General features: G+C 44.0%; 1 protein-coding gene across 1 annotated transcript; it reads left to right on the top strand.

Moving 5' to 3' along the window:
* Nucleotides 1–7,304: 7,304 nt before the first annotated feature.
* dpagt1 (dolichyl-phosphate (UDP-N-acetylglucosamine) N-acetylglucosaminephosphotransferase 1 (GlcNAc-1-P transferase)) lies at nt 7,305–23,979 on the top strand. Its single transcript, XM_048562111.2, has 9 exons — nt 7,305–7,681; nt 10,112–10,232; nt 11,853–12,066; nt 13,129–13,275; nt 16,150–16,234; nt 18,016–18,204; nt 18,624–18,711; nt 20,367–20,522; nt 21,736–23,979. Exons 1-9 carry the CDS (start codon nt 7,527–7,529, stop codon nt 21,799–21,801), a joined length of 1,221 nt encoding a protein of 406 aa, XP_048418068.1. The 5' UTR covers nt 7,305–7,526; the 3' UTR covers nt 21,802–23,979.
* The last annotated feature ends 1,708 nt before the right edge of the window (nt 23,980–25,687 follow it).

The raw sequence follows: 25,687 nt of genomic DNA, 5'->3' as shown, positions 1-25,687 counted from the left end.
TTGATGGAGTTCCGGTTGGAATGCCATGCTTCTAGGAATTCTCGTGCATGTCTCTGTTTGGCTTGTCCTAGGATGGATGTGTTGTTCCAATCAAAGTGGTGTCCTTCCTCATCTGTATGTAAGGATACGAGTGATAGTGGGTCATGTCGTTTTGTGGCTAGTTGATGTTCATGTATCCTGGTGGCTAGCTTCCTGCCAGTTTGTCCAATGTAGTGTTTGTCACAGTTCTTGCGAGGTATTTTGTAGATGACGTTTGCTTTGGTTGTTGTCTGTATAGGGTCTTTTAAGTTCATTAGCTGCTGTTTTAGTGTGTTGGTGGGTTTGTGGGCTACCGTGATGCCAAGAGGTCTGAGTAGTCTGGCAGTCATTTCCAAAATGTCTTTGATGTAGGGGAGAGTGGTTATGGTCATCAAAGACATTTCGGAAATGACTGCCAGACTACTCAGACCATTTGGCATCAGGGTAGCCCACAAACCCACCAACACACGAAAACAACGACCCTATACAGACAACAAGCAAAATGAACGTCATCTACAAAATACCTTGCAAAAACTGTGACAAACACTACATTGAACAAACAGTCAGAGAACTAGCCACCAGGATACATGAACATCAACTAGCCACAAAACGACATGACCCACTATCACTCATATCGTTACATACACATGAGGAAGGAGACCACTTTGATTGGGAAAACACATCCATCCTCGGACAAGCCAAACAGAGACATGCACGAGAATTCCTAGAAGCATGGCATTCCAACCGGAACTCCATCAACAAACACATTGGCTCCAAATCAATCTACCATCCTCTGAGAAAAAGAACAGGAAATGACATCACCAATGCAGGAAATGACATCATCAACCCAAGGAAACCTAAACAGATAATTAGAAAGCAGGACATAACACCAGTGCTTCAGAGGCTCACTGATGATACTACCTAGAATGGTGACAAAACATCTGGGAACACACCTTCAAGCTCAGTGAACCAGTTTACATCCGGAACAAAATAAAGACCCACTCTCTTGTGGACCGAGAGGAGGAGAGCGCTGTGTTGGAGGTGGAAGGAAGACGTTGGGTTGGCTGTGCACCCTTGCAATCGGTGGATCTTAATGCTGGCTTCGGCCTAACGCTGGTTCAGGGGAGCAGCCAACCTGCAACGATGGTTGCGGCAAATGCTCGTGCCCCAGGTCAGGGGGTCCGGAACACCATCCGTGTTTCCGTAAAGAAGGTGGATGAAGGTGCACTTGTGGACCACATCTTCTTCGTGAAGGGAGTCCTGTTGGACTGTTGTGGGTTCGCTGCTGCGGACATTTACTGCCTGCAGGATTTCCCCGGAGGAGGTTTTTACGATGTGACCTTCAGGAGTGCCAAGCTTTGCGAGCGCTTCCTGGAGGTTTTCAAGGAGAAAGGAGGTGAGGTCCCCCTCTCTGTATTGACCGCTGTCCCGCTGTTTGTGATGCCAGCACAGAGGAGCCGTATGGTGACTGTACACATGTACAACCCGCATGTGCCAGCAGTTGATGTCCTGACCTTCCTTGGAAGGTACGTGAAGGTGGAAGGGGACCTAACTGACATCATGGACCCCTTTGGCATCTGGACCAGTAAGAGACAGGTCAAGGTGACGCTGAGGATGGGCGCGGACGGGAACATTGTACACCCACCGTCCCGCTTTGCGATCGGCGGGAGCAAGGGCTACCTGACCTACACAGGGCAACCTAAAGTCTGCCATGCCTGTGGTAGGTCAGGTCACGTGGCGGCCGACTGCAAAGCCACCATCTGCATGGAGGAGGGACACCTTGCCAAGGATGGCCCACAAGAAAAAAGCTGCAACCTTTACGGGGAAGCAGGCCACCTCTATAGGGCATGCCCGCAGCAGGGGACCACCTATGCCCAGGTCGCCGGCAGGGACAATGCGGAGCCAGCCCCCGCGGAGGAGAGGAAGGCACCAGGGCCCTGCAAGGACCCCACTAATGTGCAGGCGGGCCAGGTCGTGCAGGAGGGCCCAGCCGTGCAGGATGGGCCCGAGGCCAGCAAAGCACCCCTGCAGGCTCCGCTCCCCCCCGACAACCCGGAGTCGTTGGCGACAGGTGACCCAGGGGAGTGGACGACGGTCCGGAAAGCGAGGAGGAAGGTGCGTCGGCGGGCCCAGGAACCGCAACCATCAGGTGGGAAGAGGCAGTGACAGGGGGGCTATAAGAGCTCCTCTGACGAGGGGGATTAGGAGAGGGCCCGCCCAAAGCAGAAGTTAAAGATCTACAGGGAGAAGGAAAGCAGCTCCCCGCTTCCAGGTGACGAGAGGCGTCCTGAGGCTCCCTCCGACACCCAGTCACAGGCTGCTGGGGCACTGGAGGGCCCTCCGGAACTTCCAGGCGGGAAGGAGGAAACAGTGCATCTCCAGCCTGACCCAGAGCCGGACTCTCCTGCCTCCGTACCCCCGACGGGGGGATGCCACCCAAAAGGCAGCACGGACGGTTTCCTGAGCCCGGAGAGCGTCCAGCAGTTAGCCCGGGCAATGGGCATGAAGGGACAGACGGAGGGGCTGGACGTTGGACTTGGGGAGGGTACTGCGGTCACTGCCCACAATGGGGGTACGGGTTGCGAGCATTAATGTGCGCAGCGTCAAGTCCACCGCAAGATGTGTGTCCACGTTGGCATCCCTGACCACCATCAAGGCGGACCTCCTGTTTCTGCAGGAGTGCGGGATACCGCACCTCAGCAGGTACATGAAATGGTCCGGCGCCTGGACCTGTGGGCCTTCGATCTGGTCGGGGGGTAACGACTATCGCTCCTCGGGCCTGGCTATTCTGCTGCGGGGGCGCGACTTCACCATCTCTCAAGTTCAGGAGGTGGTGGGGGGGGGCGCCTCCTAGTGGCTGACGTCACCTACAGGAACGCTCCCCTGAGGCTGATCAACGTGTACGCCCCAGCGGTACGGAGTGAGCGATTGGCCGTCCTGCAGCGGCTTCCACCCCTGCTGGCTACGTCCAGGGCGGTCATCCTGGGCGGAGACTTCAACTGCATCATCGATGCAGATGGAAGATCCGGCGTGGGGACAGCGGGTAGGGGGAGTCAACTGGACGTCACGTCCAGATTCCTGATGGGCACAGTGAAGGACGCCAAGCTGCTCGATGTCTTCAGCACCCCTGCAGACAGAGCACAGCGGAGATACACCTGGTCGCGGCCGGACGGGTCTATCCGCTCAAGGATAGACTCCCTGTTTGTGTCACGGGCGTTCTCGGTCAGGTCCACTGGCGTCGAGCCGGTGTTCTTCTCTGACCACTGCCTCCTGCTGGCCGACTGTCACTTACAGGTCGACCAGCAGGCCGGCAAGGGGCCGTGGAAGCTCAACACGACTCTGTTGACCCCAGAGAACGTTGAGGAGCTTAAGAGGTAGTCCGCTGGTTGGAGAACCATGAAACCCCTCTTTGAGTCTCTGGGCAACTGGTGGGAGACGGTGAAGGAGAACATCAAGAGGTTCTTTGTCCTTGAGGGTGTTCGGAAGGCGAGAGAGAGGTGGGGAAAGCTGTCGTGACTCCAGAAAAGGGTGCAGAACCTGCTCCTTCTGCAGTTGATGGGGGTCGATGTCACGGAGGACCTCCGCGAAGTCAGGGGCCATCAAGCCTCGCTCTTCGCCGCAGAGGCCTCCAGGATAATCTTCCGGTCCAGGGCCCGCTGCGTGGAGCAGGACGAGACGTGCTCGCGTTTCTTCTTTCAGTAGGTGCACAAAGAGAGCTCTGTGCTTAGCTGGCTGAAGAAGGACAATGGCTCGATGACGTCGTCTCTACCCAACATTTTGAGGATCAGCAGATCCTTCTAAGCCGGACTGTACAACACGAAGCCCAAGGACAGCATGGCCTCCGAGTTGTTCCTGTCGTCTATCACGGACGTCTTAGACGACGGCACAAGGGAGTGGCTGGACCGGCCGATATCCCTGGACGAGCTGACCGCAGCCCTCAAGTCCTTGGAGAGGAATAGGACTCCCGGGAGCAACGGCTTACCGGTCGAGCTGTATTCCGCTCTGTGGGACCTGGTCGGCCAGGACCTGCTGGAGGTGTACGATAGTTCGCTTCGGGCAGGGGAAATGTGCAAGTCCATGAGGAAGGGCATCATCACCCTCATTTACAAGAGGAAGGGGGAGAGGGGAGAAATTAAGAATTGGCGTCCCATTTCACTATTAAACGTGGACTACAAAATCCTGGCCAAGGTCATAGCCAACTGGGTCAGGTCTGTCCTGGAGTCAGTGATTCACCCTGACCAAACCTGTGCTGTGCCGGGCAGGAAGATCGCTGAGAGCTTCGCGCTCATCAGGGATACGATCGCCTACGTACAGGACAGGCGGGTGGACACCTGCCTCGTCAGCCTGGACCAGGAGAAGGCCTTCGACAGGGTCTCTCATGCTTACATGAGGGACGTCCTCTCCAAATTGGGGTTCGGGGAGGGCATCTGAAATTGGATGCAGCTGCTCTACACCAACATCGTTAGCGCAGTCTCAATCAACGGGTGGGAATCGGACAGTTTTCCCATCAGATCTGGAGTCAGGCAGGGCTGCCCGCTCTCTCCTGCTTTGTTCATGTGCTGTGTGGAGCCCTTCGCCGCATCCGTCAGGAAGGACGTGAGCCTGAAGGGCGTGACTATCCCAGGCAGCAGAGGCCTTCAGGTCAAGACCTCCCTGTATATGGACGATGTCGCCGTCTTCTGCACCGATAGTCGGTCGGTGAGTAGACTGTTGGACATCTGCGGCCAGTTTGAACTGGCCTCGGGTGCCAAAGTCAATAGGGGTAAGAGCGAGGTCATGTTCTTCGGGAACTGGGACGACCGCTCCTTCATCCCCTTCACCATCAGGACAGACTACCTGAAGGTGCTGGGTGTTTGGTTTGGTGGGGCTGGGACGTGCACTAAGACTTGGGAGGAGCGTATCACCAAATTGAAGCAGAAGCTGGGCAGGTGGACGCTCCGGTCCCTCTCCATCGCGGGTAAGAACCTGGTTGTCAGGTGCGAGGGGCTTTCGGTACTGTTGTATGTGGCGCAGGCCTGGCTTATTCCCTGGACCTGTGCCGCTGCGGTCACCCAGGCCATCTTCCACTTCATTTGGGGGTCGAGGATGGACCGGGTCTGTAGGGACACCATGTACAAAGACGTGGAAAATGGGGGAAAGGGCGTACCGAACGCCACCCTCGCCCTGACGGCTACCATTGTGTGCGGCTGCATCAAGCTGTGTGTAGATCCTCAGTACGCAAACACCAAGTGTCACTACTTACTGAGGTTCTACCTGTTCCCGGTGTTGCGAAGGATGGGCCTGGCCTCGTTGCCGCGGAACGCTCCGAGTAGTTGGACCGTTCTGTACCACCTGTCCTTTGTGGAGAAATTTTTGAAAGGAAACACCTTTGACCACAAGGCCGTCAAGCAGTGGTCAGCATGTAGTATCCTCGAGACCCTTCGGGGAAAAGGAGAGGGTGGATCCCGTCGTGTGGTTCCCCACGCAGACTGCCAAAGTGGTTTGGCAGAATGCCTCATCGCCAGAACTTTCAAACAAGCACAAGGACATTGCTTGGCTGGCGGTGAGAGGGGCTCTGCCAGTGAGATCCTTTATGCATGCCCGGAATCTCTGCACCACTGCACGCTGCCCTCGAGGTGGCTGCGGGGGGGATGAGACTGTTGATCACCTCCTTCTGGAGTGTGCCTATGCGCAGGAGGTCTGGAGGGGGATGCAGTGGTATTTGTCGAGGTTCATCCCAAGCAGCTCCGTGACGCGGGACTCCGTGCTCTACGGGCTGCTTCCCGGGACGCGCACCGAGACCAACATCAACTGCACCTGGAGGACCATCAACGGGGTGAAAGACGCTCTTTGGTCTGCCCGCAACTTGCTGGTCTGCCAGCTGAAAGAACTGACCCTGACCGAGTGTTGCAGACTGGTGCACTCCAAGGTCCAGGACTATGTGCTGAGGGACGCGCTAAAGCTTGGGGCAGCCGCTGCGAAGGCTCGGTGGGGAAAGACCACTGTGTGAAACCCCTTATCCAGAATGGAAAAAAGGGCCCTATCTGGTAACTGGACCCAGCTGACGCCTTCCCCAACTGGTCAGGGGGCCAACGGGGACTGTGCGGGAGGACGACTCTGGGTTATTTTCTTTGCTTTGTTTTTTTTTCTTCTTTTGTTCTTTTCTCCTTTAGTTGGTGTACGTACCCCCTGGGTAACCCAGAGCGGCTTGCATGACTGGGTAGGTGTAAATATGTTTTATTTTTTGTACATCTTATGAATAAAGTATATTTTTTCAAATAAAAAAAAGTGACGAAACGTCTGAAAACTAACCTTCCAGCTCAGCGAGCAAACTCACGTCCAGAACCTCAACCTGAGCTACAAATCTTCTCAAAACTTGTCTTTTGTTAATCTTCATAGATGCACCATAGAAAGCACCCGACCCTGATGCATCGTAGCTTGGTATGACACTGCTTTTCCCAAGACCCCAAGAAATTAGAGTTGTGAAGACAGCTCAGTACGTCATGCAAACCAGCCTGCTATTCATTGACTCCATCTACACTTCCCACTGCCTCAGAAAAGCAGCAAACGCAATGAAAAACTCCTCCCACCCTTTTTACACTGTCTTCCACTCTCTTCCATTGGGCAGAAGATGTAACAGATTAAAAACACATACCAACAGATTTAAGGTAACAAGGTGTCGAGCTGGATGAACACAGCAGGCCAAGCAGCATCAGAGGAGCAGGCAGGCTGACATTTCGGGTGTAGACCCTTTTTGTGAAGAAGAATCTAGTCCCGAAACATCAGCTTTCCTGCTCCTCTGATGCTGCTTGGCCTGCTGTGTTCATCCAGCTCTACACCTTGTTATCTCAGATTGTCCGGCATCTGCAGTTCCTACTATCTCCCAAAATTCCCCGCTCTTATCAGACTTATGAATGGACCTACTACATTTTGGAGTTGATATTTCTCTGCACCTTCACTATAGCTGAAACACTAGATTCTGCATCTGTTCTATTACCTTGGAGTACTTAGGTAAGGTATGGTTTGCCTGATTAGCATGCAAAACTATACCTTTTACTGTATCTTGATACATGTGACAATAATAAGTCAAATCAAATGAGAGAGAGAAATCAGAGCAGTTAGCTCTGACTTTTCTTCACAGATGCTGCCAGACCAGCTGAGTTTTTCCAGCAACTTCTGTTTTTGTTCAGTTCAGAAATGGTCCAACTCACCACGAGTTGGAGGGAGGGGACTACAACTCCCGGGATGCTGTGCGTCGCGGGCTGTGAGTGCGCGTGCGTGATTGGAAACGCAGGCGCAGTCTTTTGCTGGGGCATAGTCCGCCCTCGGGCTTGATTGCGGACTCGGTGCCGGACTCAGGGTGGAATGAAACAGGCAGACCGCTGCCTTTTTATACGGTGACACCTATTTTATCCGCACTGTGTGCGAATGTCACCTTCACACACCAGGTTTTTTCGTACTGTAGGAACACGTTTTATTCCGTTTGCCCCATTTTATTTCGTTATTGTTTTGTTTCCCCCGCCCTTTAGATGTCGGCCTTGCCCACGCTGCCCCTGCTCATCAACCTGAGCTGCTCGTTTCTGGGCTTCCTGGCCACTCTCATCCTCATCCCCGCCTTCAAGGGGCACTTCATCGCCGCCAGACTCTATGGGATTGACCTAAACAAAACCTCCAAACAGCAAATGTGAGTAAACTTTGGGGGTGGGGGCAGAGGAGACTCCGGAGGAGTGGGGTGGGCGGAGGGGAAGGAGGAGAAGACCCTGGAGGAGTTGGGGATTGGGGTGGGAATACACCCTTGATGAGTGGTGGGGAGGTGAGAAGATCCTGGTGGTGGGGTGGGACTCTGGTGGAAGGGTGGGGTTGGGAGGAGGTGGGACGCTGGGGAGGGGGTGGAGGAGACCCTGAGGAGGTTGATGGAAGATGGGGAGACTGAGAATAAGGTGGGGAGCCGAGGGCAGTCTGGGGAGGTTAATGTAGCGTGGGTTGGGGAGGGAATGGGGAGCGCAGCTTGGGGGAGGACATGACCATGCCAACCATGAACAGTAATAATTGGCACCAGAGTGCATTATGTCATGGCCAAGTGTCTGAACTGGGAGAGACTTGACTGGCGCAGGAGCTGGTGTCACTATGCCTTCTGTGTACTAGTGGGGCATCACTTGGCACCAGCATGGCTGGTATAACACTCAGAGGGTGTCCATGCCAAGAGAATTAAGAAAGAAAGAAATACTCCCATTCATATCACTGTCTCCTTCATAGGCAGTCCCTCTGGGTTGAGGATGACTTGCCATCAAGTCGGTTTGATGGGTTTTGAGATTGTGGATAAATCATGCATGTGATCATTGTTATATTGTGTTGATTGATAGGTTGGTGAGATGGGTTATTTGAAGGTTTGTGCAGTCCATCTGACCTCCAAAACCACCTCAATGAAGTTTCAATGTGTTTGGTACTGTCCTGGATAAACCTATATTCAGGCTGATCATAGGCTCAGGTCATCTATGATTCTATAGGCATGTTTCATTGACCTTTTCAATGATGCTTTGAGGACATCCCTAAAATGTTTCCCACTGTCCTCTTGAAATCTTCCCCCTTGACTAAGTTCTAGTAGAGGGGTTGCTTTGGAATTTTCTAGTGAACTACTGGAACCTCCAAAGGTGCTGATCTTTGAGTAATTAGTACCTCATTGGATAAGTTAGCTTTCATTTATATCATGCTTTTCATGACCAGCAGATACTTCAAAGAGTTCACAGTGAGTGAAATAATTGTCAAGCTGAGACCACTTTAATATACTGCATGAACTTGAATATTGGTCAATTTCATTCCCACTTCTAGCCAAAGTAATTACGGTTTGGTAGGATCAGTCTCTGAGGCAACTGTGCATTAGCACGACAATAGATGAGGCTAGATTTCAACCCTCCAAAGATTTTACTTGTGTAAAAGCCAACCCTCTCCATTTTAACTAAAAGCTTGGTCCTACGTACTCATGTAAAAGTTGAATTTCTATGGTAGTTAATCACAGTCTGATTCAATATGGTCAGAAATTCCCTGTTGTTTGGGTGCTGTAAATTTTGTCTTTCCAGATATCTGATTGCTTAAAATTACACTTCTAGACAAATCTCGTCAATTATAATACCAAATGTAAGAAAGATAGCACAATTTTGTGCCTGACTGCTATTAAGTAGCATCCTCAATTTGAGGATTGCTGAATCACTTTGTATTGTAATTTTACAATGAGCCAGAGCAAGGTGGTGTGTCCTGGGTCTACCTCTGCCAGGATGGGAATTGAGCTCCCTCCTGGTGTTGCTCTGATCCATATTACTAACCATCCAGCCAAGTTAACTAACCATCTGTATTTCGTACTCTTCCCGTCCCTCTCTAAATTTGTCAATATTGATATGCAGTGTTATATGTAACGAAAACCAGAGGATGTCAGTTTGTCCTGATGCCAGTAGAAAGGAAGAACTTGCATTCATTGACTTCCATGATCTTGAGATGGTCAAAAATGCTGGTCACCAATAAAACACTTCTCAAGTGTATTCACTGGTGTAATTTTTTTTAGTGTGTGGAGATAAATTATTACTCTATGCACCAGAGAGAACTCTCTTGCTCTTCTTCACAACAGTGCTGTGAGATCTTTTGTATGCTCCTGAGAAAGTAAACTGGACCCAATTTAATGACTCACTGGAATGATGGCACCTTCGACAGTGCGGCACTCACTCAGTACTGCACTTGAATCTTGGCAGAGATTATGTCCTCAGCTGTCCAAAGTGGGATTTGACCCCACGACTTTCAAATTCTAATGTATTGGTGCTGTTGACAAGCCACAGTTGACACTCTCCACTGGCTAATGTCACTGATGTACTGATAACTTCTCACACCACAGGAGGCATTAGGATTTTTTGGGTTAATAAACCAGGCAGTGGTATCAAAGGAAACAAACGTTGTAATATTTCACTAAGCAGAATGCTATAAACTTGCTTCTCAATGACGTAGTCAGCCTGTTCATTCTATAAAATTTGAACTCGTGCTTGGATGCCTCTGTTCAAAACTGTTTGTTGAAGGGTGACTTCTATTCGATTGCGTTCCTGTTAAATTTTTTTGCTTATTTGTCTTGTAGCCCAGAATCCCAAGGAGTAATCAGCGGTGTTGTATTCCTCATCATTCTTTTCTGTTTCATCCCTGTTCCTTTTCTGCACTGCTGGGTGAAGGAGCAATGTAGTAGCTTTCCTCATGATGTGGTAAGTTATCTGCTTCTGTGTCAAAATATTTTTGTTTGGATGGACTACTGTCATATCCCTAAGCAAGTTTTCAGTATGCTGTTCCTAACTCAATGTTACCCTGTACCTTGCTTGCTTTAAGAGCAATACTGGGTGACCAACATCTGAAATTCATGTGTGATCGCCTAGAGACTGCTCAAACGGCAGAGAGACTGAGTAGTGTTATTCTAGTCTGATCATTTGCATTACAAATGTAATAGAACACTATTGATGAATCCCACAATCATAATGCCACCATATAACCTTAAAGATTACAAAAAAGATACACTTCAAGCAAATACCTCATTGACTGTAAAGTACTTTGAGTCTGCCGTGGTCATAAAAAGCCGCAATACAATGCATGTGCTTCATTATGACCTTGAAGCAATTGCCATGTTTTCCCAAAGCTTGTATGTATAATAATGCCATCAGTAATCCTTGCTGTTTCAATAACATGGAAGTGGGTATGCTTCATTTGTGAACCTTCGACAATCCATCATCTCCTGTGCTTCATCTCCCAGCAGTTACACTGCGAACCAGTTCCTTTAACCTGACAGTTTTGTGCTTCCACATCTCTGATGTTGGGCTAGAGGAACTCCATCTCTAAGCCCCTCCACCTCACTTTCCTCCTTGAAGACACTTCCTGAAGCCTCCCTGTTGAACAAAGCTACTGGTCATCAGATCTAATATCTCTGAATGTGGCTCAGGTCATTGAGTACATTTAAGACTGAGATAGATAGGTTTTTGATTATCAAGGGGATCAAGGGTCACGGGGAGAAAACAGAAGAATAGGTTTGAGGAACTTATCAGCCATGGCGGAGCAGACTCGACAGGCTAAATGGCCTAAATTCTGTTCCTACGTCTTATTGTCTTATGGTCTTATTTGTTTTTTCATGCTCTTGTGATGCATCTGGAATGTTCCATAATTGTTTTGTTATTCCATATACCTACAGGCTTAGGGGATGATAATTCAAGGCTGTTGTTGAGAAAAAGTTTTCTTCTCAGTCTAAAACAAGTTTACAGTAATCTTTTCATTAAGCTTTTGGTCACCTATCTTTGTATTGTTTTTATGTAGTTTTGTGTCACATTTTATCTGATGACAGTTCTGTGTTCCTCATTGGGGATAGTGTATAAATACATAAATATATGGTACATAAATACATTTGCTGTTAGGGAAAATAATATTTTTCACCTGCCTGCCCCAACAAGCAAAATTGTCATAAGTGTTTAGTTTTACAATGGTCTCAATAAATAGCAGACAAAATGTAAACTTTCCTGAGACAAAGGCTCTACATGTGGAACAGACATATTTTACTTAAAGTGCCTTAAAGTGGGGCCTCATGGGAGGATATGAGGCCACACCTCTTACAACACCCCACAGTCAGGTGTCCAGATGGTGTAGAATGAAACTCAGACGACAGAGACATGGTGTCTAAATTGCTATAATGTACCTCTTAGCAGTCTTCCTGAACATCTGGCGGTAGCAAGGTGAACTGAAACTGGCACTTCACAGAAGTTTATGCTGTGACCCACAGGAAAAAGAGAGACAAAATGTGAAGTTGTTGCTAAAAATGTTGATTTTATTTGAATTTGTGCTTTCAGTTTGTACAGCTGATTGGGGCACTCCTTGCCATCTGCTGCATGATATTCCTGGGGTTTGCAGATGACGTCTTGAACTTGCAATGGAGACACAAGTTGCTACTGCCGACCATGGCATCCCTGCCCCTTCTCATGGTGTATTTTACCAACTTTGGCAATACCATGATTGTGGTACCAAAGCCATTTCGCTTTCTTTTGGGTCTCCATTTAGACTTGGGTAAGTTCTGAAGCTTGGAGTCTCCCATCTGCTAGTTGCATACCATAGCTGCTGTTCAGGAATTTACAGATCACTTTGATCTTTATTCTGTCTGATGTTTGTGAGAAAATATTTCTAGAAGACTGGTCTTTAGCATTTTCTAGTGTTACCAGGATTCCACTCTGGTTAATTTTATATTCGTGACAACATGGATTTAGTGCGGCAACTTTACAAAATGTTATGCATTGACAAGCCAATGTGTTTCCTTCTTGTAAGCAGGCAATATTGAACTCAGACTGAGTTAGGCTGGTCATATATAGTTGGACATATATAATGAACATTGGCATTATAAATCGAGGTTAAAATTCATGTGTTAAGGACCACTGCGATGTCAACTCATTGGGGGCAAACTGCCATGGGAGGATGGAACAGTGAATTGTGAATCTAGCACATAGTTAGAGGACAGTAATCTCAAAGGTAAAATCCCAATAGTCCTACCAAACAATTTGAAAGATATTAGATGACCGGTGATGGTTTAACCGAAAGGTCACCACACCTGAGGTGAAGGGAGAGGTTTAGAGGGAGGGTCCTTCATGATGATTTCAATCAGTGCAGGAAATGACACTGTTGTTTGGCATCACTTTGCATCACAAACCAGCCATCCACCAGTTGAACTAAATGATTCTGTAGTAATCTTAATCGGGAAGTCATGAGCAGGCAGATTGATGAGGATTTGTAACCTACATTGAGAGGTTTCTGTTCTGATTTTTGTTTGCTAGTTTTGCTGATATCGCATTTGGGTGTGCAGTAATATAGCCATGAGAAATGGTCGGCAGCCAGTCTTTGTTTTCTATCAAGGAGCAGCTAGAAATAATTCTTAGCATAAGATAACTAGCATTATGCATGTTTTAGATCTGTTTTAATTGAGAATTAAGCTATTCTTGGTGTAAAGCAATGTTGTAAACTTCAGTTTTTTGAAGGTCAGTAGATTAAATAACAGATCAAATGGATTCTTTCTCGATTGGACATCCCAAATAAATTCCTGTGTAAATATCCATCTTTATATTTGTTATTCCCTTTCAGGAATCCTGTATTATGCATATATGGGAATGCTGGCAGTGTTCTGTACAAATGCTATCAACATTCTTGCTGGCATCAATGGCATTGAGGCTGGACAGTCTCTAGTGATTGCCACGTCCATCATTGTTTTCAATTTAGTCGAGTTAAATGGTAAGTTAACCGAAATGTAGAGTTTAGATGCTTTAGCCTCATGTTCTCGAAGGTGGGACATTTTCATTTTACTTTGTTTGGGGCTTGTGTTATTTTCCTGACTCCAGTTGATTGTTTTGAAAATACCATGACACTTTGCCCCTATCCTCATAGGTTCAGCTTATGTGAAAACATGGCCCATCATTTTCCAGTAATAATTTGGAAGAATTGATTCAGGATTTAAAATATCCTAACACCCAAGATTTTAAGTGAACCTATCAACTAGATATAAAATGTAGATGCATTGATGATTCACAGAATAAAAAAAAATATGAAGCCTTTTTCTATCCCTTTTTGAAATCTTCTAGATATGAAGAGGAAAAGACAGGGTGATAAAGGTCAGAGTGTCAAGAACTAAGGAGCGTAGTCTGAGCATTAGGGCTAGACTGTTCAGGAGAGATGTTAGGAAGCATTTCTGCAACAAAGGGTGTTAAATGTTTGGAGCTCTTCTGCAAAAGACAATTAATGCAGGATCAGTTGTTAGTTTTAAATTTGAGGGATTTTGTTTTGTTAAGCAAAGATTTTAAGGGATTGGGCCACAGATTGACCGTGATCTCATTGAATGGCGGAACAGGCTTGAGGGGCTGAATGGCCTACTGCTGTTCCCATCATAGGTTGAACTGTAGCTACTAGCTGCCTTATGGAGTTGTAAAAGACATGTTTTAGATAATACCTAAAAAAGGTGAGGGTGAAACATTAACCCTGGATGCTGTTTTGAGTTGCAGCCAAATAGCTGGCCATGCAGACTGTGTACCTAGCTTGAAGGTCTTTGTTGAAATAGAGACAACAAGGGACACTGCTGCATTCCCTTGCACTAACATTCTTTGCGCTTGAGAGCAAAAAAAATCTATAGGTAAGGATCAGGAGGTTTAGAGACAATTTGAGGATGTTTTTTCCACCCAGAAGCTGGTGTGTATCTGGAACTCACTGCCTAAAAGGAGGTTGAGGCAGGAACCCTCAAGGCATTGTAGAAGTATTTAGATGAGCATCTGAAACGCCAAACAGCAGGCTACAGGCTAAGTGCTGGAATATAGGATTAGAGTAAATAATTGCTTGATGACCAGTGCAGACATTATGGGGTCTATCTGTGTTGGCTGTTCTCTTATTAGGGAGAGAGAATTGGTAGTGGTTTAACCTGTGGGTCACCAAACCTCAGCAAGGGGCGAGAAAGTGGGACCCTATTGGTGACTTGAGCCATTTGGGAATTGAACTATGTGACTCTTTGACTCTACACTTTAAATTTTCTATCTAAAGATCATCAATATGACTGAAACGGTTTTTATCTGTCCAGATGCTACTAGACCTACTGGAATTTTTGCAGTGTTTTCTATTTTAGAGTTTAAATTGAATTTTCACAGTCGCATTCTGACTTAGTATTCTTTAAAAAGGCAAAACATATAAATACAAACTTTTAATAGGAACAGAAGTAGGTAGTTTGGCACCTTGAGCCTGCTCCACCATTCAGTAGAATCATGGCAGATTCAACATTCCTCAAGTTCACTTCCCCCACTTTCCCTGTAAACCTTGATTTCGCTTGCCGATCAAGAATTTAGCTTTCTCAGTCTTAAATGTACGAAAGGACTCTGTCCCCGCAGTGCTCTGTGGCAAGGAGTTCCAAAGACAGCCAATCCTCTGACAGAAGAAATTTCTTCTCTTCTCAGTCTTTAATTTATGAAGTTGCACATCAAAAATGTCAGTCTCACTGTAGACCCCTTCCCTACCTAACAACAGCTAAAGCGTAAAAAGATAGTTCATTTTATATTAAACTCTTTAGCTGATCAAAACGATGTTTTAGAAAACATTGTGTGAACACCAAGCTCATTCTTTTACCATTTGACTCCAGCTGAGCACAAAAGTCAGTGGAATTAACTACCAAAAATTTGACCTGTGATTGTATTCTTGGCCAATCCTAGCCTGGGTGGTGCTATAGGTCAGACAGTTGGTCTTAGCCACCTGAAGTCAGGGAGGGAAAAATTTGAATGTCTCTCTTGGTTGCAATCTGCTAGCAGTGATGAGGAATGCAAGTCTGTGTAAAGTGAGGCCACAGTGAAGCTCGGAGGCCTGAAGAAAAATAATGAAGAGAAAAATTTTGAGAAGACATTTTAAAAAAGACTGAGAAAAAGCAAGATGGAGGGATTAAAGAAGGGAGTTCAAGTAAGATGACAGCATGGTGATTCGAGAATCTTTGCCCAGCATGGGCCAAACTGTATAGGGATCATGATAAGGAATCAGACCAAGGTCAAGAGCTCCTAACTAAGGAAGAAGAAATGGCTGAGGAAGTCAAAATTGGGACGGGGAGCATTGCTGTGAAAGAATTTGTGAATTTACATAGCACCTTTTTAATAACCTCAGACTCCCAAAGTTTAACTAGCAATGAAGTACTTCTGAAGTGTGGTCACTGTTGGAATGTAGGAAATGCTGGAGCCAATGTGATAAACAGCAGTGTAATAATTAGCAGATAATCAGGATATCATTGGGTCAGGCCACCTAATGCAAAATAACCTGTCAACAAATGTTCACATGAGAGTATCCATTTGGTTGGGGCACCCTTGGAAACACATCTCAACACCAGTTGATGGAACAGACTAGAGGGGCCGAATGGCCTCGGGGTTTCGGTGGTTGCTACAAATTGCTTTGTTTTGGAAACCAAATGGATGGACTTTTGCTTTTCTTCTCAGTGTCAGAAAAGCCACATCTTTTAGCTGTAAATTGGTATTGAGAATAAATGAAGGAAAACTTATATGGAAGGATTAAACCAAGAGATTACAATTGCTCTGGTTAATGGTATTCTCTCTTGCGTATGGAGTAAATATTAATTTTTTTCTCCCCTTTTAGGTGACTACAAAGATGACCACATATTCTCCTTGTACTTCATGATACCATTTTTCTTCACCACTTTAGGACTGCTGTACCATAACTGGTATGATAACTTATTACATTACTGTTGTTTCACTTCACACAATTAACATGAGGTACAGATGCACCCAATCCTTGCAAGTATCAACTCAGAAAGTGCACATTAGACAACAATCATGTTTACACTGATGTTTTCTTTTTCCTGTGCATTTCTTGGATTAGGCCTTCTCCCTACTCAATAAGTAAAATATGCATCAAACAAACAATGTTCAAAAGGGAACAGGAAGGCAGCAACCATTTGCAAATAGATTGTAGCTTGTGACCAATAAAACAAATCGGGTAGAATTTAATTCTTTTAAGTTTATTTTGATGTTGTAAAATTGATTCAAAATGTAAGTGTTACAGCACAAAATCAGGCAATTTGGACCAACTGGTCAGTGCTGGTGTTCATGCACTACAGAATTTCCCCCCAAGTCTATCTCATCCAACTTTACCTGCATATCTGTCTAGCCTTTTGTTTTGTGTAATTTGCTAGCTTCACCTTAAAGATGCTTATTTGTCTCAGCCACCTCCACATGATTGAGCTTCACATTCTTAACCACACTGAGTAAAGAAGTTGCTCTTCAATTCTGTACAGATTTATTAGAAATTAACTTCTGTTTAAGGCCTTTTTGGACTCCCTACAAATCTGTAAAGCAGTTTGATTGTCATTGTATGTCATATTTGTTTTACATGAAACTAGCTATTCCAGTCCCAAGTGGGAAGAATATTTGCTGACTATCTGCTCTATTTGAATATACACTACTTACAAGGCATCTATTCAAGCACTTCCATGTGAGGATGCTTCTCCAGGTATTGCAGTAATCTTGGAGATCCCCAATTTAATTACTTAAGTATACTCGTCAAGCTCGGAACCTAGATCATTCAAGTCCTCGAACCCAAATCATTGATATCAGATTGTGAACAGCTAGGTCCTAAGCACCAATGAATGTACTAGTCACAGCCTGTCACCCTGAAAATGACCTATTTATTCTCCCGATCATTAAGCAACCCGTGCCATTACCCCTATCTCACGTACTGTAATCTTGTTAACTAACCTCTTTGGAGCTTTATCGAAAGCCTTTTGAAAATTCAAGTACCTGAAGAATAGTTATACTATTTCTACATAGAGCAACCTGCCGCATCCTGTGAAAGGATACATTTTTAAAACTTCCTTTTCCAATTGCTAAGTGCAAAGAAGGTCCAACTGAATGGACTGTCATGCCATGCCTTCATATCCGTTTGAAAAAGCCAGAAACTGTAGCAAAAGAAAGGGAAACTACCTTTAAAAAGAAACTGAATGTGGGATCACGCTTGTATGCAGCGTCAGAACAGAGGGGGAACAGACAATCGAATTCCCTTTTTCCACTGTGATTTACTCTTTATGCTGGAAGTTTGGAGACATGTCATAGTTTGTTGGTGGCACTGTGGCTCAGTGGTTAGCGCTGCTGTCTCACAGCACCAGGGACCTGGGTTCAATTCCACCCTCGGGCGACAGTCTGTGTTTGCACACTGTTCCCGTGCTTGCATGGGTTTCCTCCAGGTGCTCTGGTTTCCTCTCACAGTCCAAAGATGTGCAGGTTAGGTGCATTGACCATGCTAAATTGCCCATGGTGTCCAGGGATGTTCAGGCTAGGTAGATTAGTCACGGGAAAAGGGATAGTCTGGAGGGTGGATCTAGGTTGGATGCTCTTCGGACGGCTGGTGTGGACTTGATTGGCCAAATGGCCTGCTTCCACACAGTCAGAATTCTATGATTCTATTCAATGAAAGCTGTTTTGACCCATATTCCTTCATGTGCTGCAGGTATCCTTCTAATGCCTTTGTGGGCGACACTTTCTGTTACTTTGCGGGAATGACATTCGCAGTGGTTGGGATCCTTGGCCACTTCAGTAAGACCATGATGCTGTTCTTCATCCCTCAGGTGCTCAACTTTCTCTACTCGGTACCTCAGCTCTTCCGTATTGTTCCATGCCCACGACACAGACTACCGAGGTACATCCACATTTACGTCCCAGATGTACATTTGTAAGAACAGGAGTGAGACTCTCTTCCAGGAAGCATGCTATTTCTGATGGAGGGAACAAATGTGCGACCTGTTGGTGAACCTTTGTCAACCAACTAATTATAATGAAGCACGTTAAGGCCACTGAGATACCATTTTGAAGGAGCACAAAATGTTTTCAAATGCATTGTCAGTATCTAATATTAACCTTTTAAATATTGAAACTTGGGAGGATGGGATGTGAAGGAATTCCAATTTGCTTCTTTCACATTTAACCATGAAGTTGTCTTAGATATTGTGTAAATATGTCTACAAATAGACTTTGTATTACATGTACAGAATGTGTAATAGGTGGTGGAAAGCAACGTATTAATCATATTTTACTTTCTTTTGCTGCTTTCACACCCAGGTTAGATCCTCGTACTGGAAAACTGGGCATGAGTTACTCAAGATTCAAAACTAAGGATCTGCCTAGACTTGGAGATTTCATATTAAGGGTAATTGTTTTATTAACTGCAGTGTTTTCTGTGGCCTTTGTTGGGTGGAATGTCTTGTAACTGAATTTATCGTTATGATCTGAACAAGGTTATAGCGCCATGCTGGGAGTAAGTAAACTAAACAGGTTTTCTTGTAAGAAAATACAACACCAAATTTGGAATGGAAACACGACTCTGTTGCCAGGTTGCCTGCAGCCAACTTTGTATTATGTATGCCATTTAGTTTGTTTGCAACTTTTGTTTAGAACTAAATGTATTTCCTTGTAGCAAATTCAAGTCTTGATGGTGTGAAATAAAACCCATTGTCACTTCTGAAATCATGTTATTCGAACGTAGTGATCACACCTTCCTGAAATCTTCTGCATTCAAAGAACAAAATACTGAAAATGAAATGGAACCGCCTTCTACACATGCCACCATTATGTATTTAACAATAACAAGAGTCTGAAGTGATATGCTAATGCTATGTGAAATGCAGCGTTTCAGATACGACGAGGTTCGGTATAAATATAAGTTCCTGTTGAGTTAAAGTGGCAAATTTTACTCATTGGTAGCACCTGTGTCTCTGTCGGAATGATGTCCAATTACGTTAATATAAAAATTGAGGTTGACACTCCAGGGCAGCACTGAGAGAATACAACAATCAGAAGTATTATTTTTCCAATGAGGCATTTAACAGATGTCCTTTCTTCCCATTCACTTGGATGAGAGAGATGCAGAAAAGTAGGGGAACAATCTCTTCTAAAAACAGCGTGCTGGAGAGTCTCGGCAGGTTTGGCAGCATCCATGGAGAAAAACAGTTGACGTTTCAACTCTGACATCACCCTGTGAATGGGCTTGAAATGTTAATGCTGCTTCTTCCTCCACAGATGCTGCCAAACCTGCTGTGCTGCTCCACCAGTTTCTGTTTTATTTCAGAGTATTTATGTTCACTGCATTTTATTTTGATTTGAGTTTTCCAGCTGTCTTGTCAATGTTTACCTCTCAAGCAACATCACTAAAGCAGATTATCTGGCAATTATCAAGTTCTTGTGGGAGTTTGCTACATGCATTTCCTATATTAAGGACTTAAAACATTTTAAATTATAAACATTATTGTCTGTGTAGCACTTTGTGGCATATTAAGAAGCTGGGGTATCATAGAAATACAGTCTCATTTTCTTTTAGTCTAGCCCGTCATTTTCCTCCTCCTGATGTTGCGACTGCTGGTTACAGATTTTGTAGTGATAGCAACAACTTACTTTAATTAATTTTATTGTACTATTATCTATACACCCCTGCCAGGTTTCTGTTTTTTGTGGATACTTTTATTGAATAATTTAGACCTAAAGCTGTAAATCTATTTGCTTTTAGAAAGTCTAATTCATGTTGTTTGCAGTACAGTGATTTGGTTGTTTATGATCAATATTTAAAATTACAATCTGAGGAATAAATAAAACTGTACTTCCTAAATGAGCGAAAGTTATGTTTGCTGAAAATGAGACAAATCAACACCGGGTGCCTTTCTCAATGGGACTACCAGCTAATCTCACCTCATGAGCCAGTCACAGAGATCATCAGACCAAGATCATGTGGAGGGAAATCTTTCTTTAAAATAAGCTGGGAAGCAGCGAAGGCTTCAATTTGGTAAAGAATGCTAACACTGTTTTTTGTAGGTGGCTGACAAATTCCAGCTGGCAGATGTGAAACGTGGAATTGGAGAAAACGACGAGTACACAGAGTGCAACAATCTCACTCTACTTAACTTTGTAATAAAGCTGATTGGCCCGACACATGAGAGAACCCTGACCATTATACTTCTGCTCATCCAGGTGAGAGTTGCTACAAGCAGCAGAAACTTCGCACCAATTTCATTTAACCAACAGATGAAAGATGTTTTAAAGTGTTAGTTGTTGCTTTGGAGACAAAGTTGCTTTGGGAGGCATTATTGGTTTCTGACAATTTTGCTGTAGTTCCTTATGTTTATTTGTAAATGGTTAAACGTGGCTTTGCCAAATTCACCAAAGGTAAATCTTGTGACCTGTTATCCTGAACAAAGCCCATTACGTCCTATTCCCCACAGCTAGTCAGTAAGTGGAGCAGAGATTTTTAGAAGTATAATTGGCTCCAGGACATCAGGGTAGAAATCAGCCTTATGCAGGATTATAAAGTTTGCTGTATCACCAAACATTGTTTTAACCAGCACCCTCAATAAACTGGCAAAAATTATTTATCTGACATAAGAGATGTTTACCATACTACCACGATGCCTGAGTAATCAGTTCAGGGTGCAAATAAGAGCATGCTATGCTGGTAATTTTTATTTAAGGCAGAGTTACAATTTTATTTTAGTGATTTATTCTGCAAATAAAGAACAATGTGCAAACCCCCCTGCATAACGATCATTTTGGCTAAATTTGCAGTCTTTCTGAGCAGATCATCCAAATTCTAGGTAGAAAATTATTGCACTGAATGCACATATTTGTGAAATTTGCAAGAAATTGTTTTTATGTTTGATGTTTGTGACCCTTAGATTGAGAGTTTTGTTTTCTGTCTATGGCTTGGTACCAGTTAACAGTGGAGGACGCAGTTTAAGAATAAATTGTCTCTTTTAGGACAAGATGGGGTGACATTTCTTTCTCTGTGCATCATTAGTTGATAGAATTCTCCACTTCAGCGGAGAAAGGGTCATTTGAATATATTTATTCAAGGCAGAGTTTCATTGACTTTCGATGGAAAAGGGAGGCTGTGGTAATGAGGTGAAGGGAGATTGGAAAGTGATGTTGAGACCACAACTAGATCAGCCATGATTTTATCAAATGGTGAAGCAGATGATAGGGCTGAATGGCTACCTCTTGATATTAGTTACTATTATTTTAAATTGCTAAATTTAAACTGTGGCACCAATTGGACTAAATTTGTAGAATTAGACGCATTTTATATTTGTTCAACTTGGCAAAAGATTCAGGGAGACAACTCAATTTAAATATTTTGCTTGTTCTGTGCTTTTAACCTTGCAATTTTCTTCTCAACTCTATCATCCAGGTCACTGGAAGTGCTTTTGCTTTCACAGTTCGTTATCATCTGGTCCGCTGGTTTTACGATGTTTGATTCTCGATCAAAAATACTTGAGATATAGTATGGGTTATTCCTATTTTGGGAGTGAGCTATTTTCTTTATTGCCCCATACTGCACCCCCTATTCGGGATACTGGAGAGTTAATCGCTACTGTAGATGAATCTAATTTTTTTTGTCTGTTTCAAGTATCTATTGTCTGATTGTTAAATAATGTGCCTAAGAATTAAGTTTGAAGATTTTTGGTTCAATTTCCTTATAAATATTTGTAATCAGTTGATGGAATAGAGAATGTATAGTGACGGTTCTGTTTTTATATTTTAAGGGATCACTTGAAATAATATGGCTGTATGTTTTCTCCAGTTTGTATGGGGATAAATTAAATTCAATGTAAAATTTCCCTGAGTATGCACTTAGAGTATTGCTCACCTCGTTGATATATGTTCCTGTAGAATTCAGTGCAATATTTAAGGACTTTGGTTTATTTTACAGTGAGTACAGTATTTAAAAAGTACCTTAAAACTCAATCTTTGTCATCTTGAGACTAATTCTTACCCTCAATTATCTTTGTTCGTGTGATCCTGGGCTGTAATGTGCAGTAAGACACAAGCTCCTGTATTATTGCACTTGCCTGTTTAGACTTGGACATTTGGCATCCTGATTTAAATTCACCCATAAAATATCCTTTCCAATTCCTTCTAACAGTGTTAGAATTTAAATAGTGTCTGTCATGTTCATGCACTGGATCTTCAGTGGTATGAACATTTTGAGAACCAAGAACAGTCCTCACTTAGACAGTAGTGTACACTGGCAGTAAGTGAGAGCCCATTGTTATACCTGAGCCTGCTCCCAAAGACTGCGCAACTTGAAATTGAATATGGTGTGACCAAATATTAAAATGACTCCATTGCCAATAACGCTAGATATGATATCAAAGGGCCTGTGTGCTAGCCTATGCAACAGGGAACATCCATTTTATAATTTCAGGAAAATATAAAATTGAACACAGGTGACAAGAGAACATAGCAATCTAGTTAGGTGACACACTCTCCAGTGACTCTTGCAGTTTTCCAGAATATGCAAACATTTTGACAGTGTCTAAGATACTGCAAGAGTTGTAAATGTTCTATCAGTCAAAGATAATAGTCTGGCCACAATGCTGGTTAAATTGCTATCCTGCTTTAAAAGGCTAACTCCAGTCAAAAGGCAGAGATGGCCAAGCAGCTCCTACAAAGTAGTTTTTATATTTAAGGCATGTGGTATTCCTACGAGCCACGGCTGGTAATGAGTTTGCTCTTGGGCAGTCTATTGCCAAGGTCAAAAATCCAAAGAAATTGCTAGTCACTTAAACAAAAGCAAACGACTACTGGAAATCAAAAAATAATGACAGAAAATGGGAGCATTCAGGCAACATTTGTGTAGAGAGAAACTGACTCAACATTTTTTTAGGCTGGTCATCCTGAAGCATTGACTTCATTTCTGTATCCACAGATGCTGCCAGACCTGCAGATTGTTTACAGCATTTTTGTTTCTCATGCTGTTGTATAGTCTTTTTTTTTGAGAAAGACAAGTCTCATACATGGAGACTAGGAATGAATGTATGAGCAAACTACGCAGTGCATGAAGCTCACAGAAATGTTGCTTTGAAATATAACTGGTACGCTTCAAGTGATAGCGATTTGTTTTTAACACTTTGGAATTCACATCAACCTGAAAATGCACAAAATTATTATGTCAATCTTGATGAGATATTAATAACTAATCTGAACTTGGCACTTGTTTAATATTAGTTTGCATCAGAAGCAGAAATCCTGTTGTCTGGATATTTTGAGTCTGAGAGAGACACTTTTCACTGTGAAGATGAGCTGTTGCAAGCTATGCACATGGTTACTGAAGTTATTTACCTACTGTTTAGAAGTCCTCTGTGTGAATGATTCACACCTTCTCTGTTAAATTTTCTGTTGCTCTGGTATGACCTCAATTCAGTGCATGGTAACTGGAAAGATTAATGATTGAATAATTGATTAAAGTGCAAGAGCATATTGCTTTTTATATGCAAGATTATATGAATTGTGTGTAGGTGTATAATTGAGACTTGGATACTTTGGAATTTAGGTAATATAAATGGCAAACGTGAGTTTGAGAATTGTGACTTCAGTATCTAAATAAAATCTTTAAAGAAAGGAACTAATAAGAGCACTGTTGTTATATCAACTCAGTAAACATGGCATAACAAATTTGAAATGGAACAATTTTGTGGTGCTTTATTAAGTAAAGTACTAGTGAATATTGAGGATGATCTTTATTCTGGGGGCCAAACAAAAAGAAAATCTTGTATTTATAGGGTGCCTTTCTCCAACTCGGCTCATCTCAAAGTACTTTACATCCATTGCAGAAATAGTTGATTTTGCTCTTTAAGCTCTTTAGCCATGATGACAGAACAGGCTTAAACTGTGATCTAATTCCATATACACACTTTGGCTTTCTATCCTTTAACAATTAACTTCAGATAGCACAACTTGTCAAACTCAGATTTAAAATTATTAATTTCATATCATATACAACTCAAAACATGAACTCCATTTCTCTTTCCAGTTTCTTCAACACTTTGCACTTACTTGCTGCTCTTGAGAGTATGTCAGAATTAGCAGCGGGAATAAGCTATTCAGGCCTTTGAGGCCAGGAACCCTCGCCTACATTTTCACTGAAGTAACATCCTTGGTTCAGTCAGTAATCATAGATTCGTAGAGGTGTACAGCACAGAAACAGACCTTTTGGTCCAACTCGTCTATGCTGACCAGAAATCCTTAATTAATCTAGTCCCATTTTTCAGCATTTGGCCATAGTCCTCTAAACCATTCCTATTCACGTACCCATCTAGATGCCTTTTAAATGTTGAAATTGTACCCGCCTCCATCACATCCTCTGGCAGCACATTCCATACATTCACCACCTTCTGTGTGGAAAAAGTTGCCCCTTCGGCCCCTTTTAAAGCTTTCCCCTCTCACCTTAAACCTATGCCCTCCAGTTTTGGACTCCCCTACTCTGCAGAAAAGACCATGACCATTTAACCTATCCATTGCCCCACATGATTTTTTTTAAACTTCTAATAAGGTCACACTCAGCCTCAGAACTTCCAGGGAAAATAGTCCCACCTATCCAGTCTCTCTCTCTAGCTCAAATCATCCAACCCTGGCAACATCCTTGAATGTCTTTTCTGAACCCTTTCAAGTTTATCATGGTTCCTATCACAGGGGGACCAGAACTGAATGCAGTATTCCAAAAGTAATGTAATCAATGTCCTGTTCAGCTGCAACATGTCCTCCCAACTCCTATTCTTGAGGCACTTACCAATAAAGGCAAGTGTACCAAACACTGCCTTCACTAATCCTGTGTACCTGTGATCCTCTTTCAAGGAACTATGAACCTGCAGTCCAAGGTCTCTTTGGCAACACTCCCCAGGACCATATAATAGTCACTACTAAATCAGGTGAGAAATTCAGAAAAATCTTTACCTAAAGAGTGATCATAATGTGGAGCTCAATTCAAAAGGTGATTAGTAGTATATTTGCAGACGACACAAAGGTCGGAGGTGTCGTTGACAGTGTAGAAGGCTGTTGTAGGCTGCAGCGGGACATTGACAGGATGCAGAGATGGGCTGAGAGGTGGCAGATGGAGTTCAACCTGGATAAATGCGAGGTGATGCATTTTGGAAGGTCGAATTTGAAAGCTGAGTACAGGATTAAGGATAGGATTCTTGGCAGCGTGGAGGAACAGAGGGATCTTGGTGTGCAGATACATAGATCCCTTAAAATGGCCTCCCAAGTGGACAGGGTTGTTAAGAAAGCATATGGTGTTTTGGCTTTCATTAACAGGGGGATTGAGTTTAAGAGTCGTGAGATCTTGTTGCAGCTCTATAAAA

This window comes from Stegostoma tigrinum, chromosome 32, assembly GCF_030684315.1.
Source record: "Stegostoma tigrinum isolate sSteTig4 chromosome 32, sSteTig4.hap1, whole genome shotgun sequence".
NCBI classification, from domain to species: Eukaryota; Metazoa; Chordata; class Chondrichthyes; order Orectolobiformes; family Stegostomatidae; genus Stegostoma; species Stegostoma tigrinum.
The sequence above is the reverse complement of the archived record's forward strand: the minus strand, read 5'-3'. Positions and strand labels throughout refer to the sequence as shown.

Coding starts and splice junctions, on each gene's coding strand:
- dpagt1 (XM_048562111.2), top strand. CDS start 7,527: ATGTCGGCCTTGCCCACGCTGCCCCTGCTCATCAACCTGAGCTGCTCG. Junction 16,235..18,015: donor GGACTGCTGTACCATAACTG/GTATGATAACTT, acceptor CATGTGCTGCAG/GTATCCTTCTAATGCCTTTG. Junction 18,712..20,366: donor TTGGAGATTTCATATTAAGG/GTAATTGTTTTA, acceptor TGTTTTTTGTAG/GTGGCTGACAAATTCCAGCT.